Source organism: Dromaius novaehollandiae, chromosome 3, assembly GCF_036370855.1.
Source record: "Dromaius novaehollandiae isolate bDroNov1 chromosome 3, bDroNov1.hap1, whole genome shotgun sequence".
Lineage (NCBI taxonomy): Eukaryota > Metazoa > Chordata > Aves > Casuariiformes > Dromaiidae > Dromaius > Dromaius novaehollandiae.
The window spans coordinates 121848803-121865334 of record NC_088100.1 but is presented as its reverse complement, the minus strand read 5'-3'; the positions used below and the strand labels follow the sequence as shown (position 1 = coordinate 121865334).

At 39.4% G+C, this 16532-nt stretch overlaps 1 protein-coding gene across 12 annotated transcripts in view; it reads left to right on the top strand.

Annotated features, from left to right (window-relative positions):
- The window catches only part of PLCB4 (phospholipase C beta 4), a 216200-nt gene that overhangs the window by 107080 nt on the left and 92588 nt on the right, over nucleotides 1-16532 (top strand). For 11 of the 12 annotated variants that reach the window (XM_064510009.1, XM_064510012.1, XM_064510003.1 and 8 more), the window contains 3 exons: nucleotides 11230-11330; nucleotides 15108-15188; nucleotides 15473-15532. In XM_064510009.1, the coding sequence (XP_064366079.1) occupies nucleotides 11247-11330; nucleotides 15108-15188; nucleotides 15473-15532 (225 nt within the window). In that variant the 5' untranslated portion in view covers nucleotides 11230-11246. The remainder of the gene's footprint in view (nucleotides 1-11229; nucleotides 11331-15107; nucleotides 15189-15472; nucleotides 15533-16532) is intronic. The other variant, XM_064510011.1, reaches the window with a different exon arrangement.

The following is a 16532-nucleotide window of genomic DNA, read 5'->3' as shown; positions in this document are numbered from 1 at the left end:
TGGAAGAGATGAAGTGTCCAGCCAGGATTGCAGAGCAGTCTGCACAGATCTCGGCTGTTACCAGCTCCCCAGACTCCCAGCTAAGCCCAAGGGGCTGGGGTTTTTCCTGAACAGTTGGTAATAAATGTTGTTTCTGCATATGGCAAGGAGGGTGTTTGGGAGTGAGGAAAATGGGCAAGCTGAGCCCATATAAGAGCGTTTAGACCAGATGGTGATTAGGGTTTTTTTGTTTTTTTGTTTTCCTCCCCATCTGTTAAATACCATCACAGTTCATAGGTCTGCTTTTTGCACAGTGGTGTTAAAGTGCACGCGTTCCTGTTGCTGGCTGGGGTGAGCCATAGGAAGACCCTCCATAAAAGACAGGGAGCGTGTTCTGGTCTTTGTGCTTTGGTTTGGTTTGAACCTGAAATCTTTGCAGAAAAGAATGAACACCCCAAAGCAGTAAAGCTCTGAGGGAGAGCTCTTTCTCCAGTGCAGTCTGCCCCAGCAGTGCAGGTTTCAGCTGTCCTGCTGCTGCCCTGGCTCGAGCTCCTGTCGCGCCCCAGGGCTGAGGAGGGAAGGAGGACAGTGCCTGTCATCACGCCGTGCCCAGGCCTTGGTTTTACCCTGGCTGCTGGGGCTGGACACTCAGGAGGAGGTGATTTCCACTAGCCGTTGTTGTTGTGCCTGCATGTCCCTACCCACCTCACCTGAGACCTGGATCAGCGCAGGAGCCAGTGTGTGAGTCAGCCTGATAAGAGGGGAATGAAAGGGTGATAAAAACAAGGAAAAGGATCTCAGGTGGAAGGAAGGAAGGAAGGAGTGTACTGACCAAATGCAGATAGTGGCTCTGTGTTTCTTTGTTTCATTCCATATTATCTACCAAGAAACTTGTACCTAACTTAAGCTTTCAAGAACTATCTACTCTTTAAAAAAAAAAAAAAAAAAAAAAAAAGAAAACCCTATCAAATAATGAATGCAAGTAGTTGTGTTGATATTACTAGCTCCTAGACCACTGGCATGATTTCTGAACAGGATTGCCTTTGCTTACATCTGAAGTTTAAGTACCAGCAACGTGGCTCAGGGCTGTTTGCCCAGAAATCATCTAGAGGACTGGTCGGAATCGAACCCTGCAGATTGTAATGTCATTTTCCTAATTTTAGATTTTCAAGTAACATCTATGTTCCTCACAGCTTATTAGTTATTTTAAAATATCTGCGTATTTTGAGCAAGCTCATTTAAGTCATGTCAAAACTTTATTAAAGTTTGGTTTGAACTAATATATCTGACCGTAGATGGGATTATTTTAAACACACAGAGATTTGGAAGATATTACAAAAATGTGATCTTGACCTTTCCTTAAATTTTATTAATACAAGGTCTGAGTCTGCATGATTGTTTGGAAACAGACAACTGTGTCCTCAAGACGTGTTCGTGGAGGAGGTGATATTTGTATTCTGTTTTATTTTTGTTTGAGGTGATTTCCAAAACCTTTCTTTGCATTTAAAAGTGAAAGACTGCTGAAATTAATTCCTTTTGGAAGTTTGTGTTGTCTTTCCGCAATATTGGTAATTAATAATTCAGTCTCACATTTTTACAGTCCTTTTATCTCCCAGGATACTTGAGCTCTTATATTCATAACAAGAATGCTGCTCCCTTAAGGTTATTTGGTGTTTCCCCATACTCCCATCTGAATTCTTCTTAGGATTCTGATTTCAAACATTTATTTATGTCGTCCTAGCAAATTAAAGTACAGAAATCATGAAGCACTAATCCCCTGAAAGGGGCTAAAAAGAAGGAACTGAAGTACTAAATGTCAAATTTCCTCACAGATTTTAATTAAAATAATTGTCACAAATGTTTCATATAGGTACCTAAAATGGAGAAGCAGTATTCTCTGATTTTATGTATTATCTGTCAGCTACAGATTAAACAACAGCAGCAATAGAAATTAAGTACGGTGTTAATTAGCTAAATAGCATACTGAAGAGTGGATCTTGTAATCAATCTGATAGGTCTCTTTCCTTTAAGGTTCATTGCTATAATTATACAAGGTGTCAGATTTTACAAGCCTGTAAAGAGAGTTTGGGGTTAAATAATTCAGAAAATAGATTAGATGTTTTGCAAGGCGACATATTTGTAATCTATCCTTTTTTTCTTTTTTTCTTTTTTTTTCTTTTTTTTTCCCATGAAGTAGCCTGTTTTGACACTATCCTCAGTTGAAAGACACGGTGGGAAGTACTTAAATTTAAAAAAAGTCATTGCCTCTTAAATCAAGATATATGGTATACATACATCACATGCTATAGCAATTCAGAAAAGATCATGGTAACGATTACACAAACCATTGCTTTCATCAAAGTCCAATTCATCCTCTATTACTACCTGGGGAGATGGCTTCCAGGAAATGACATTCTTGTCATTATGCTAAAAATAAATATTTAATGCCTCTAATGCTACCCCTGCTTAACTGAAGCTAAAACGGTGGCATCCTCGACGTTCTTCCACAACTTAATTTTACATACGAATAGTGTTTACTGTTAGAGCAAGACAAACAGGCAAAGGACTAAGAAAAGGTTCTTTATCTGATGCTCATACTGTAAGATAAAGTTCACAGGTCAGAAGCAGAAAAGTACTGTTAGATGGACACTGAAGAATACATGCAAATGAGAGTTGTTATCATTATAATATCTTTTGATGAATCAGCTAAATTCTGTGTACAGTTGACAGTGTGAAGAGTAGGTCACCTTCAGAAATCATCTCTTGGGAAGATCCTTGTCTTTCTCCTTGCCCTTTCGGCTTACCATTGCAAATCGAAAATGTAAGCATAAAATGCTTCATCGCCAGAGGGAAAGAACAAGAACAAAAAAGATTTTGTTTATTCAGTAAAGTTTATGGGTTTGTATGTTTGCCTCATGATTTTTTTTTTTAACACTTTTAACACTTATTTTTTTTACTAAGTTGCAGCTGAATTAGGGTAGCTCTGCATTTTGATTTACTCTTCAAATCATACTTTTCCTACGGGTGTGTATAGATGAGCTTCTGTTATCATCATAGGAGCTTCGTCGTGCACCATGAGTAAAATCTACCTTTTATTTCAACGCTTTGTTGTTGAAATTGCCAAATTGCTATTATTTTTCCAGTCCTTTAAGTGGCACCTATCTAAAGGCCGGTTTTAGTCAGCAGTTGAAGCTAGTAGCTTTACTTGCTGCAACGGTAGCACACACAGAGAAGTCCCGCTCCTGTCAGAATCTGCACAGAGAGTCCAGGCAACTGCAGGGCCTTTTGGATCCACCCAAAAGGAAGAATCTGCTTCAGTGACTTTGTGTTGCTGGTCCCTGTACAAATAATTAACCTTTTCAGGACTAACAAAGTATTTGCTCTGAGGGTGAGATGGCTTAAGTATCTTTCTGATATTTGGTGGAATGATATTCATGCCATCTTGACTTGAATAAGAGTGGAAGGAAAGGCCTTCATAAAGGCCTTGATGAAGCGGAAGGAAAGATGTGGGTTCAGATGATTGCGCTCCATTGGTGAAAGAGGCAGCTGTGGTCAGTAGGTTTAGTGTCCGAGTGAGGTGCTAAAATCAGATGGTATCGTCATTAGTGTTACTAGTTTGCTTTTTGTTTTTTAAGGAATTTGATAGTTATTCCATTGCATAGAAGCATTCCACGTGTTGGATTCTTCTGCCGATTGCGTTACTCTTAGTGTCATTAAGCTGTCTTAACATTGTGACTATAGCCAATGCTTTTTATTCTTTTTAAGACAGATAATCTACTCCTTACGTTGAATTTATTGCATATATAATATTTCTTGCCTCACATTTATTTTTGTGAATTAATGTACTTTGAGCTTATAACAACTTTTATGGAAGTTAATTCTCTTGGAGAATATGGAGAATTTCTTTCTAAAAAATTCATCATGCTGTTGTAAATGTTTCTTTAGGATTTTGTCTGTGAGGGGTTTTTTTGTGTGTGTGTGCAGGTTTAAGCTGTTGGCGTTTGTAAGCCAAGCTGATATTTACTCCTAATTTTTCATCTCAGTCCCTGTTCAGGCAAGCTCCCGCTAAATCAATTAATTCAGAAGTTTCCGAGGAATTAGGCCTGAGTGAATCATGTGACTGAGAAGCTTTCCTACATAGCATGACTTAAATATGTTTCTAACTATCAGAACATGCTCTGGTCATATTGTTGCGAATGCACCTTACCCAGAGTATTACCTGTTTCTGCACACACCGTTCACTTCTCAGGAAGTGAAGTGTTCCTCCGTCCTTCCCAAAAAGGGACAGGATGTAAGTATATATAGCAGATAATGAGAGATTAGGAATGACTGGGAAGGCTGGGCAAAACCTTAGACATTAACAAACTGGGAAGAGCTTAGGACAAAAAGAAAAACAGCTAAGGAAGAAGGGAGGTCATGTTTGGGTCCTACGGTCTATCATAGGAACTGTACTTGTTGTAGATAATGACTGTTATCAGAGGTGATGGTTGAACCACAGTTCACATGTCAAGTTAAGGCAGGGGCAGCTCATTTTCAGTACCGTGGCATAAGCTATTGTTGTTTTCTGCTGTCAGCAGCAGATATGCTTAGCCTGGGGCAGAGCTCTGAAGCGGGCAGCCTCACTGAGCTTCTTGTGAAATGCTAAAGAAGAGGTTAGTAAGGAACAGGCCACTACTTGTTTTGGGGTAACCTCTTAGCTGCCCCTACATGCCAATGCACTGCCACAATTAAAACAACATGGAAAATGAGTCAAAGTGGAAAATGAGACCTTTACAAGGCAATATATGTTCAAGCGCCTAAGCTCTGTTGTAATGTCTTTTGCAGTTCCTGGAGCTTGTTTGGGGGAGAATTGGTTTAGGTTGCTTGCATTAGCTGTGCAAATAACAGGTTAAAAATAAAATGATGAAAGATTACTCTTTTTAAAAAAGAAAAAATAAAATTTGGCTGTGGAAGAGGCTGGGGAGCTGTGGCATTTCGTAGCTGCATTACGATACTGTATGGATGGTCCAGGAATTCAGCAGTGTGGCTCTCAACATTGCTTTTTCCATAGGGCTCACACTGTAGTGGCTCTTATTTTCTAAATTTTCTTAAATTTCACTCTAAATTTTAAGTTCTTTTGTAGGAACGTTATTTTTGTATTTAAAAAATACCCCATCTCTGCATTTTTTCATATGATTATGCTGGTACATTTAGGACCAAATAAATTTGACGCTGAGAAGGAAACGTACAAAGATATGAGTCGTCTTCCCATACAGATCTAGAAAAAAGTATGGTATTCACATATCAAAGTGCATTAGAGTCTGAAAAAATAAATGAATGAGGCATTTTTACAAGAACTTTAGTGTTGCACCTTCTGTTAGTTTCTAGCTCTAGCCCTAGCCCACAACCCTGCCCCTATATCCGTGCAGGTAGATTTTCTGGACTGCGATGAACTCCATAATACAACTCTATAAAGTTACATCGCTCTGCTTACGTGGATCTGGTTGGTTTTGTTCATAAAGACTCTTGTTTACCAAGGAGGAGCGGTGGTGAAGGATGTGTGTACTTGAAGAGGGAAAGGAGTAGGGAATACTTGAGGTTTTTAAAAAATTGCTTCCTTGTTACTGTAAGAAAATAAATACCACTGGGCAAAAATACTAAATCTGACTGCAGTTTTCTTCGGGTGCTTATAGGCTGCCCTTGAAAACCATGCAGACAGTAAATGGTGCAGTTCTTAGGTAGTGTGATTTGAAGAGAGAAATGGTAGAATAAGAAACGCAAGATATGGAGCCTCCTCACCTTTCACTCAGCAAATAATGATTAATTCCAAAGGCAAAATAATACTTACTAAAAAAAAAGATTGTGCAGGTATTGTTATAATGTTTGGGGCTAAGCAAACTATGGAAATAATGATTTGGCTGTGTCTTAGAATGGCGGGATCAGCTCAAACGGATACTGCCCTCCTTTCCAACAGTGTCTCAACATTGACAGGATGTTTATGGGATCCAAGGAGTATCCTATCCATCATGCTAGCTGGCCCTGTGGGTTAGTTTAAAATATCACCTCTTTCCCCAAACATTTGTCTGATTTGTATTAACAGAATCCTTTCCTCCTCCTGTTCAGACACACCTTGTCCTTCTTTTGGTCAAAGAAAGAAAAAAGCAGAATTTATAGTCCATTTGTCCTGTGTTGTGTCCCCCTCCCCCCCATTTTAGTTTAGTACAGCTAAGCTTACAGAACAGGAAGATTTTTATGTTAAATAATGCTGTTACGGATGCAGTTAATTTTGTGGCCTCACCCTTTGGGTACTCCAGGCCTCAGGGACAGACCAGTGTTTAAAGGACAGGAGATAGCTCAAGAGGCATTTAACTGCTGAACTTGGGAGACTTCATCCACTTCTCCCTTGCGGTCACTGATCAAGTCCAAGAGTGTATTTTATATGTGTGTTTTGTCTGGTCTTTGTGAAAGGTAGGTATGCAGAGGCATTTTTCTGTTTTAAGAATCCTAAATCAGTGAAAGGATTTTGATTTTAGTTCATAGAGGACATTTAAAAGTTTTAAAATTAGAATTTGGCTGCTTTAAATTTAGTTCCTAAATCTGTTATCTCCCTGAGTTGAGTCTTCAGACATTTCATTGTTATTAAATCTCTTCTTTAAAGTGTGTAGTTCGTAATCCTCATCATGATAAGGGTATGTGCATGCATATATTTGCAATCAAGTGAAAGCTAGAATATCATGTTTGAGTTGGTTTTTTTTCTTTTTTTGAATTGCTCAGAAATTGATGAAGATTACCAGAGCTCCAAAGAGTGACAAGGCTTTTTCTTTTTTTCTTGTGATCTTAAAAGCTTACAGGGTTAGGGAATAACAGATTTTTGGTAGGAGGGTAAGAGATGTGTGAGACTGAAAAGAACTCTTGCGAAGGCAGATAAATTTTTCTTCACCTTCTGCACAGCTGCTGAAGCATGTGGCTTAAAGATCTGGTTTGTTACAGTGCATCTGACTCCTTGCTGCATGTACTCAAACAAACTTTCCCTCTTCGGACTTCATCTGTCTCGGTTCATCTGTAAGCTCTATTGACTTGTGAGAGAGTAAAGCTAGACGAGAGATAGGTAAGATGGTAAATAACAGACAACGAGCTCAAGTCTCCACCACAAAACTTGATTGCTTGGTAAATTAGGAGCAATCAAGCAAGTGTGTTTCCATGCAGCTAAATGCAAGGTTATGCAAATAAGATTATAATTCTGGCTCATATGACAGAGGGCTGTGCTAGTCTACTGTGTCCTGGTCTGGACTCCTGACTTTAGAAAGGCAGCTGGAAAACTGGAGAGGGTTCAGAGCGACTCCAAGTTTTGAAAAATGTTTGCAGCAAGAAACTGAAGAGCTCAGTCTGTTTAGTTTATCAGCAGTGAAGTAACGAGACTTCATCATACTGTGTAAGTACGCAGACCGGGAGAAGATATATCTGTAAAGGAAGGATTTTCACAGAGCTATGTTTCCGTGGCTGGATGATGAACTCAGCTAAGTTCAAATTGGCAATAAAGTGCATGTTTGTAGTGCTAAGGTAATTAGCCTTTCTGAAAGATAGGCATCAGTTCGAGCACATTATAGGGCTCAGAGGGCCAGATGCTGGGTAAAAATGTTGTGAGCTGTCTTATGTATGAGTTCAGAGCAATTCTGGAGTATGTAGGTCTCAGAATCTGTGACTTACGGACTTCAGTGTTGATAAAAACGGGTAAAGACCATGGATACAATGTAGGGACTGTGGAAGAGTATTCTTCACAGCCTTAAAAGTGTCATCACATTTCTTATGATTTAGCACAGAATGCATCTGCCTTTCCCAGAACAGCTTTGCATGCTGGCAATGTGTATTGGTGCATAAACTACCTATCTTGTATATGGAGTGACTTTTCTCTGGTACATTCTGATAGTAAAAGTCATTTAAACAGATAAAAGTATGTTTACATGGGAAGGACCAGTGTGCCGTAAAAATGGAATGTGTATCACTTTGGGTGTGTATGTTTTAAGTTTCCTTTAAATGTGAGGGATAGTTTTCCAAGAGCTGTTCTTTGAGGGGCTGTTACATAGTATAGGTTTTTGTTGGTTATGTTTTCAACTCTTGCTCTTAACCAAGCTTGCAAAGTCAGAAAACTGTTTTTCTGAAACTGTGTTTGTCTAAATGTAGCTTTGCAGTTAGAACAAGCATTGCGTTTTCATGATGCTGTGATTATCCTGGGCTACTGCGTGAAGTTTGTGAGCTGCCCAGGACAGGATGCCATCATGCTACTGCTGAGGGATGTCTGCTATTTGGCTTTCTCCATGGAACAAGGAGAAGGCAGCTCTGCGCTGATCTAAACCGAAAGAGAACCTAAGATTGTGAGAGTATTTTAAATAATAATAAAAGTATAATATTTTGGCACGTTTCCTGGAAGGATCTCAAAACATCATATGGTCCTCATGAGGAAGATATTACTCCTCTTTTAAAGAGTGGTAAAAAGCCAAATACACAGGGCAAAAAAAAGAGGGCTTTTGATAGGGCACTAAATATAGCTGATCACTCTTTTGTCCTAGTCACTTGTCCTGTATTTATTTTGCTTAGCCTCTCTTTAAATTGCAGAGCACAGATAGGTTGTTTTGAGTTTTCATGCCATCTTTAAAAGGAATGAACACTTAATGGTGTGACATGTAACTGTCAAATTGTATCTTTGATAGTTCTGGAGAATGAACTCATTTAAGGTATTCATATGGTTTTAGAAACATGATCTGTGTTTTTGATATTCATGTATCGATGACCAAAAAAAGGCAGGAGATGGAGATTGACAGCAACCAAATGTATTTTGCATTTTTTTTAAAAAATGAGTGGTTTGGGGTTTTTTCAGTGAAAAAATTAGCAAAAGTGATTGTTCTTAAAACCACTGTTGGACAGAATTCTTTAATAGTATCGTCTGAGTCCTTTTCTTGTTCTTATTCTTGTTCAGACATTTTTAATAAAGGGAACATGACTCATGATTCTGTGTGTGTATACACGCGTGCACACACACACACATACACATGCACACTTGCATCTATTCTGTGCTTAAAGTTATGTCCAGGTAGACATTTCTGTCTAGAAGCAGTGTGGAGGTATTGCTACCTAACTGGTAATATTTTAGTCTGCTATTCAGAGTTCTGGCATGCACGAACACTGCAAAGAGAGTTTGTATAACATGGGTTACATGGACTGTCATGCACTGCCTTGAATTTTATGTCAGCTTTTTATTCTTCTCATTTGGACAAACTTTACTTGGGCTTGGTGCCTGCGTTATAACAGAGGGGATAGCTATACTGGATGCATTTAGCCCTGTATCTTCTTCCTAGAGGTAGTCCATAGTAGATGATTAAGTAGATGAAGACACGTATAGTGAAATCCTTCCCCCAGGATTCCCTTCCTGCTTCCTGTAATTAAGTATACATTTCTGACCTTTGTGAATTTGTTGACTCTCATTTCAAACACAGTGTGGGGAAAAAGCCGTCTCTTTGTTCTGGGTTAACCCTTGCCTTGGACGCAGGGGCTTTCAGTGACACTTCAAGCGAGTGAGGGCTCGGGAGCAAAGTGTGGGGAATGGACAGGACCTTGGGATGATGACTTTCTTCCTTTCTCTACATCTGTCCAAGAAAGGTAAGACATAATCAGTGCCAAGTTAAGGGCTGGTGAAGATTGTCGTCTTTTGGACCAAATGAAATCAGAAGACTGAGTTATGACTTGCAGTGTTGGGTTTGCTCTTGGAGCAGTGTGGCTCAGCATAGTCCCCATGTGGGATGGGTTTTATTTGTTACAGTCTAACAATTGCACATTTGCCCCAGTTGCGAAAGACCCATCCTGTTCCCCATCAGCAGGGATCCTTCTGGGTCAGGAGCTCAAGTCCAGAAAAGGCAGTGCCACCATCTGGGCTAGACTGTGCTTGAGGACATGCAAGGGAGAAACAGCAGTTCAGATCTGTGCTGAGCAAGAGCAAGTCTGAGCCAGAGGGCTCTCTGGGCTCCTGCAGAAACAAGTGGTGGCCCCTAAGAATGCCCTGGCTGCTCCGAAGAGCTTCCAGGTTGGAGCGCAGCGCACAGGCTTTTGTTCCGACGTTTTCTTAAGCAGCCTTTCTGGATCAGTTGTCAGAGGAGGGCTAGGCCAAGCAAATGAGAGCAGGGTACAACTGCGTTCGCTTGAGAGACAGGCAGTAGCATGTGACATCAGATTATTATGACCATGTGCTACATTCATCCTTAATGTACCATTTTGCAAAATGCATTTTCTGCCGTCTGTGAGTCAGAGTTGCCATCCTATCGTACCACTGCCACGTGTATTCCTTCTCATGCAAGACTTTCTGGTCTATTTTGTAAAGGAATAACCAAGGTACTATATGTCCTAGATGGCATCAGAAAGCAGGCACAATGCAGATGCACTTTACTTCAGATACAGTGATCTGTAGTGTTTCACAGAGTATGCAGTTGGGATATTTAGTGATGTAAAGTAACATACCCTGTAAGGCACCAGGGTGTTGGAAAGGATACTGAATAATTTGATTTTTTTTTTTCTTTTGTTAGGACTATATCTGATGACTTTTAGATTCTAAATTAACAGTTTATTTCGTTCACATTCCTAAACTTGCACAAATCGTACAACACTGACAGCTAATTTTATTTCATGCCCTATATTCCTAAACAGGCTTTTTCCCTATGAATCTTGACCTATATATTTTCCATATCTTTAGCTATAAAAATATCACTGAAAAAAAACAGGATTGTGTTTAGTATAAATGGATTCTGAAATACAAAACTCAAAGTAAAAACGTGTTATGCATGTATGTAGTAAGCAATTTAGAGCGTTTAAAAAAATATATCCTGTCTATTTGGTATATGATGTTTTCCTGTGAAAAAGAAGCACTTGTGTATATTACCAGCTGTGATATTCTGTGTTACCTGGGGCTGCATTAATCCCAGCCTAATTATGCTCTAGAAGTGATGTAACAGATATTTAAACCAGTGCAATATTACAGTCCACATGTTTTTTCAAATAATTATGTGCAGTCATGCATTTTAGGAGCATTTTTCGTTTTAAAGTTATAAAACATGAAAATATGCTTGTGAGGAAAACTCTTGATTTTAAAGTGCACTGTGATTTTTTTTCTAATACTCCTACTGTGTGAAAAGAAAAGCTAAAGTCACTGTTTTTTTTCCTTTTTAGACTATGAAATACTCCTTTTAAAAGACAGCAATTGAACTCTGCTCTTTCATTCCATTTCAGGTTTTTCTTCTATAATCATGGCAAAACCTTATGAATTTAACTGGCAGAAGCCAGTTCCCTCTTTTATGCAAGATGGAGCTGTGTTTGATAGATATGAGGAGGTAAGGGGCCACTTGCGTTTCATTTGCTAGTCTCTTTTAAATATGTGGGTATTGCAAAATATTTCATGTTTTGTTTTCATTATATGCACATAAACTGTCAACTCCAGAATGTATGTGGGGAGGAAATATTGACACACTTTATAACCTTACAGTTTTTTGCTTTTAAATGAAATAACCTTAAAACATATTTAATCCTCTGATTTGAAATAATCCCTGAGCAAGAGAAAGGGGAGATTTGGATCAAAATATCTGTAATGTGCATAAAGCTCTCATCTTTGCAGTTCCACAAAGCGTATTACTGAACAAAGTGCATCCTTCCATTTTTTGTGCATATATCAAATCTGATGTGAGTGTGTCTTCTTTTACATGTGAAAACTGGGGGCCTGCATCTCACAGGGGAAAGCAAAAGAACACAAAACATTTATATTTTGAGTCCGATGCATCATTTGAGATCTAGAGTGTTTTTATCTCCTTTAGAAAATCGACCTGTACTCTCTCTGAAATATGTTTACTGTGATCCCGCTTTCAGCTGTGCTTTAATCCAAGTCTGTTAAAGGAATGCAAAATGGGACATTTTGCACAGACAGCCAAAATAAAGTGTCTAGGCATTTACCTTGTATTCTGCATTGATATGCCTGTGAGAATAGTTTTATCAGGGTCTTTATAATCTTTTTTGGACAGGAAGTCTCTTAAGTCAAACGTATCTTAGTAAGCGTCTTCAGGGATATTAGTATTTTCCTCTTATCTTTTGAAATACGAGCAAAAGCATCATGAGGATTGCCAAGGTGGGGATAGTTGTATTACCCTGTATTTTCAGTTTTGGGCGTAGATAAACTAGTAAGGCACTAGTGGACGTTGAATGCCAGCCTTATAAACGAGGTTTGGAAAAAGCTGTATTTTTCCTTTAGCAAATGGTGTTTCAGAAACTGGCCTGTGTGGACCTGAGTGAATGAGTATGGCCAACTGTGTGACTGTGGCTCTTCTCTAGCGCCTTAGGCGGGAAACAGGGAGAAACAGGCAGATACAGAAAAGAGTTCAAGTGCCCACATCTGGGAGTGAGATCAGGAACCCTCCGTGAGGCACCTGGATCCTTGGTGTAGCCATAGGGAAAGTGAGACATCTCAAAATGGAGTCCTTTTTCACAGTAGTTGGGTGTACCCAGCAGGCAGCCGTGCAGGGCTAGCCAGCAGGCTTGGGGTGGGATGTCAACACTGTTAAGTATTGCTCCTTGCAGCTGAATTTACTGCTTTCCAAAACCTTGGAGAAAGGGGTGCCACTTGCCACCTTCAGTGCAAAATGTTGTCTGTCTGTATTTGTGATGTTATCTGCGTTCCTTGCTGCAAGTTTTGCTAAGGGTTGCGCCGGGTTTGGTACGGGACAGTTGGCCTGATTAGTTTTATTGAAGAGAACTCTTCTGGAAACATTGTAAGGCTTTTGCTTGGGTAACTAGCAGCATGTTTCATCTAGAATTTTACAAGAATCATCAACAGCTGTAAAAAACAGCCCATGTTCTTCTTCAGCTCAGAAGTTGTGTAGCCTGTAAACAGTGAGAACTTGATGGTCTGGCTGTTTGATACCGTCAGATTTATGAGATACGTAGGCTATTATTTGTGTTGTGGTAATAACTAGATAGCCTACCCAGGGAAGAGACACCGTGCCTTTAGGCATGTTATGCAAACGTAGCAAGAGCCAATGGCTGTACTATAGGACTTGCAATTTTCAAGAGAAATGTTGCAAATCTAGGCTTCCAATTTTCATTGAAATTCTGCGTTTAGTTCCCTACCTTAGCAGACAAGGCCACATGTGGGAGAAGGAGAAATGGTGAGTTAACTAAGGTCATATAGCAAGTCAGTACAGAGCTAGGGCTCAGGAGTCCTGCTAGAGAGTCCTGATGAATGAACAGCTCTAGTATAGCATGAGACATTTATATGCCCAAGTTTCATTGAGCGGCTAGAAAAATGTAGGACATTGTAATCTGGAGCGGTGTCCTGATCCATTTGTTACTGATAGATGAGTATCTTAACCAGAAGGATTACAAAATTATGGAAATATATTTTGAGCTAAGCAATATCATATCTGTGTGCTGAAGAGTTTGGGCCTGGAACAGGACTATCATCTCAGCAGAATATGGGAAGAAGAAACCAGAGATGATTAGCAGTCTTACTGCTCGCTTTGCACGTACATGATCTGATAGTAGGTGCTTTCTTTACCATACAAGAAGAGAAATCGCAGAAAAAATAAATTAGTGGGATGAGCAAGGCTAGAAAGAAAAGAAAGAAGGCAAGGATGGGCAGAGCTGTGCCCACTGGAAACTCCTGCATTGTGGTCTTGGCTCAGACTGAGCTGCAGCAACTTCCTACTTCCTATCTCAGCTCCCCTGCCTGTGAAATTAAGATAACTGTTTGCTATTTGGATGGGGAACTACTGAGTTCTGTAAATCTGATCTGAGAACAAAAAATGTTGCCCAGAAGTGATAGACAGCATTCGATAATGAATGTGTGCATGACAAAGGAGCAGTTATCCCAAATGCAGCATATCCCCTTTGGCTGTGGTCATCTAGGGGGACTCAAGGATATTTCCCAGACCCTGGATCCAGGTACAAGCTTGACTTCATGCCCAGCTTCTGGTCAAGACCTGACCAAAAGGAGACCGTTCCCCTAGCCCACACCATGCCCTTGTTCCACGGCAAAGGCCAAAAAGGCAGCAAAGGTTGTCCCTCTAAGTCCCACATCTTGTTTCCTGGGGTGGTACCTCAAAGACACCACAAATCCAGTGAGACCAGCCTGTCCTGGAAAGACCTACTGATTTTAAAGCATGCTCCATGGATGGAGGGCGTTGGAGTTCGTACTCGTTTTGTTACCTGAATTCAGTTTGTCCTTTACATAAGATATTTTACTCTAAAAATGGCTGTGTGTATTCCTGTGTTTGCTGCCCTTGCTATATGCATGGGGGAGGACATGGCATATCAGAAAAGTCCCCCAGTCTTTGTCTTTAATACAGAACAAAGTATCGAACTCTGGATCGCTAAGCAGTGCTGTAGTCTACACAAATGCTTGTTTGTTGTTTTAATGTGGCCTTTTAATTCAGGAAGTCCTAGATCCTTTCTTCCTTTAAAAAAAGATTGATTCTGCACAGTGTGGTGTCTCCCTACATTTTGCTTGATTTCCGATGTATTAATTGAGGCTAGAGGTGCGTGGGGGAAATCCATTAAGTCAACATTTTTTGCCAGGTCTAGTCTCTTTGTATGCCATTCTGTCTTGTGTGTCAAAATCCTTTAAACTCTGCTGGCCTGATACTCTCGCTGCAGAATACTCACGGCATACACGCTGCGGTAGTCAAACGGAGAGGCGCATCTGAAGTCTGAATGTTGCAGTGTAATATGATGGTTTGGTCCCAAATGCAGTATTGGCAGGTTGCATAATTTTAACCTTTTTGTATTTTGGATTTTGTTTTTGAAGTTCTGTTTCAGTGAAGTTTTTGACTAGGTAAGAATCACTGCTTTTATTAAAACTAAACTAAACAAAAACCTGCATGGTTGCAAAGAGAAGTAGGAAAATATTAATTAAGGGTATCCTAATGTCTCAAATAGCAGCAGAAAGACAAATCGCTAAAATTGATTATTAGTTCAAAGCCTCACTCTTGATTGCTTGAAATTGGCACATTCTCTAGGAAGACAGTTGGGGGAAAATGTAACAAGCTTTTATTTTTGATCAGTAAATTAATTTATGGCATTTGTAAAACTCACTAAAATATTAGTCTATGCTTTCTTTTCTGTAGGAATCTTTTGTCTTTGAAACCAACTGTCTCTTTCAAGTGGATGAATTTGGCTTTTTTCTGAGCTGGAAAAGTGAAGGAAAGGTATGCTACAAATATGTTAGTAATATATATTACATATTACTAATTTTTTAAAATTTAAAATACTGCGTGTTTGTTTATACAACTAGCCTTAGTCCTGCTCTTTTAGAATTCACAGAAATGAAGTACTTAAGAGGGAATTAACAGATATGAAGAGGAAATATATTGTTTAGTGTTAATTAACAGTGTTTGCAAATAAGACTCAGTGTTTATTTTTGCTGCACTTCCTACGTAGAGCCATGTGTCAACAGACCTTTGAACTCATGTACCTTTTCTTTCTATTTCAGGAAGGACAGGTATTAGAGTGCTCCCTGATCAACAGTGTTCGCTTTGGAGCTGTACCAAAGGTACTCTTTAGTTAGTTTATACTCTTCCTTTAAACAATGAACATTTAAAATGAAGGTGAAGTGCAGAATGCACTTCACCTAGTTGCAAAATACCAGCAACACAACTTTTCTTTTGCAATTATAAGTTTAAAACTTAGAATTTTAGACTAAGTGATTTCATGTAGTTGCAGTGTGAAATTTTTGTATCTGGTCTTTCTGATTCAGTGCAGCACTCTGCCTTCAGGCTGCTGTGAAAGTTGAAAAATAAGTGTTTGAAATAAATGAAAAATAAAGAGGTTGTATCAGGAGTTTTTAATTATTTTGTAACATTGCATTGTGATACTTGTTTTAGGTATCTGGAAAACAATGTTTCTTATTCCAGTTTTTTTCCCGTCTGTTTAAAATTTACTGTATCTTCTTGTTTCATTGACATAAAAACTAGAAAGTTTGGTTTGCATCCCTTTTTATACAGTTAGATGGTCAGGGATGGCAGCAGTACACTGGAGCAAGTGGTCACTTTCTGCTATTTTGAAGAACATCAGCAGAAGGACAAGTTAGAGTTCTGCAAAACAGCAAAGCTGTGGAAATAATTTCAGTGGTACTTTGCAGAAAGCACATGTAGAATTTTCTGAGATGAAATTTGGGCCTGTCTCTTCAGATCTTCAGTTTTGAAGATTTCTTGTCCAGGAAGGCATCTCTTAACGCTTCTGCATTTCCTCTTTGAAGCAATAAGCATTTCAGTGTTAACTGTAGATAACCATCTCTTAATAATTCTCTTAAGAGTTGATAGACTAAAATGTTTCCCTCAACAGAAAAGGGCCATGAGAAGTAGTAGTGCAGACAGCCTCATGTTTCATGTGCAGACAACCATATCAATGTGCTTCAGACTTCACCTCTGTCTTTACATGGGTGGTTTGCTCTCTATGCCCATTAAGTCCATAGCCTTTGACCCTCAGGGGAGGTATCAGCTTGTAAGATATAACATTAAGAAGCAGCCAGAAGTCACAGAGATCATAACCTT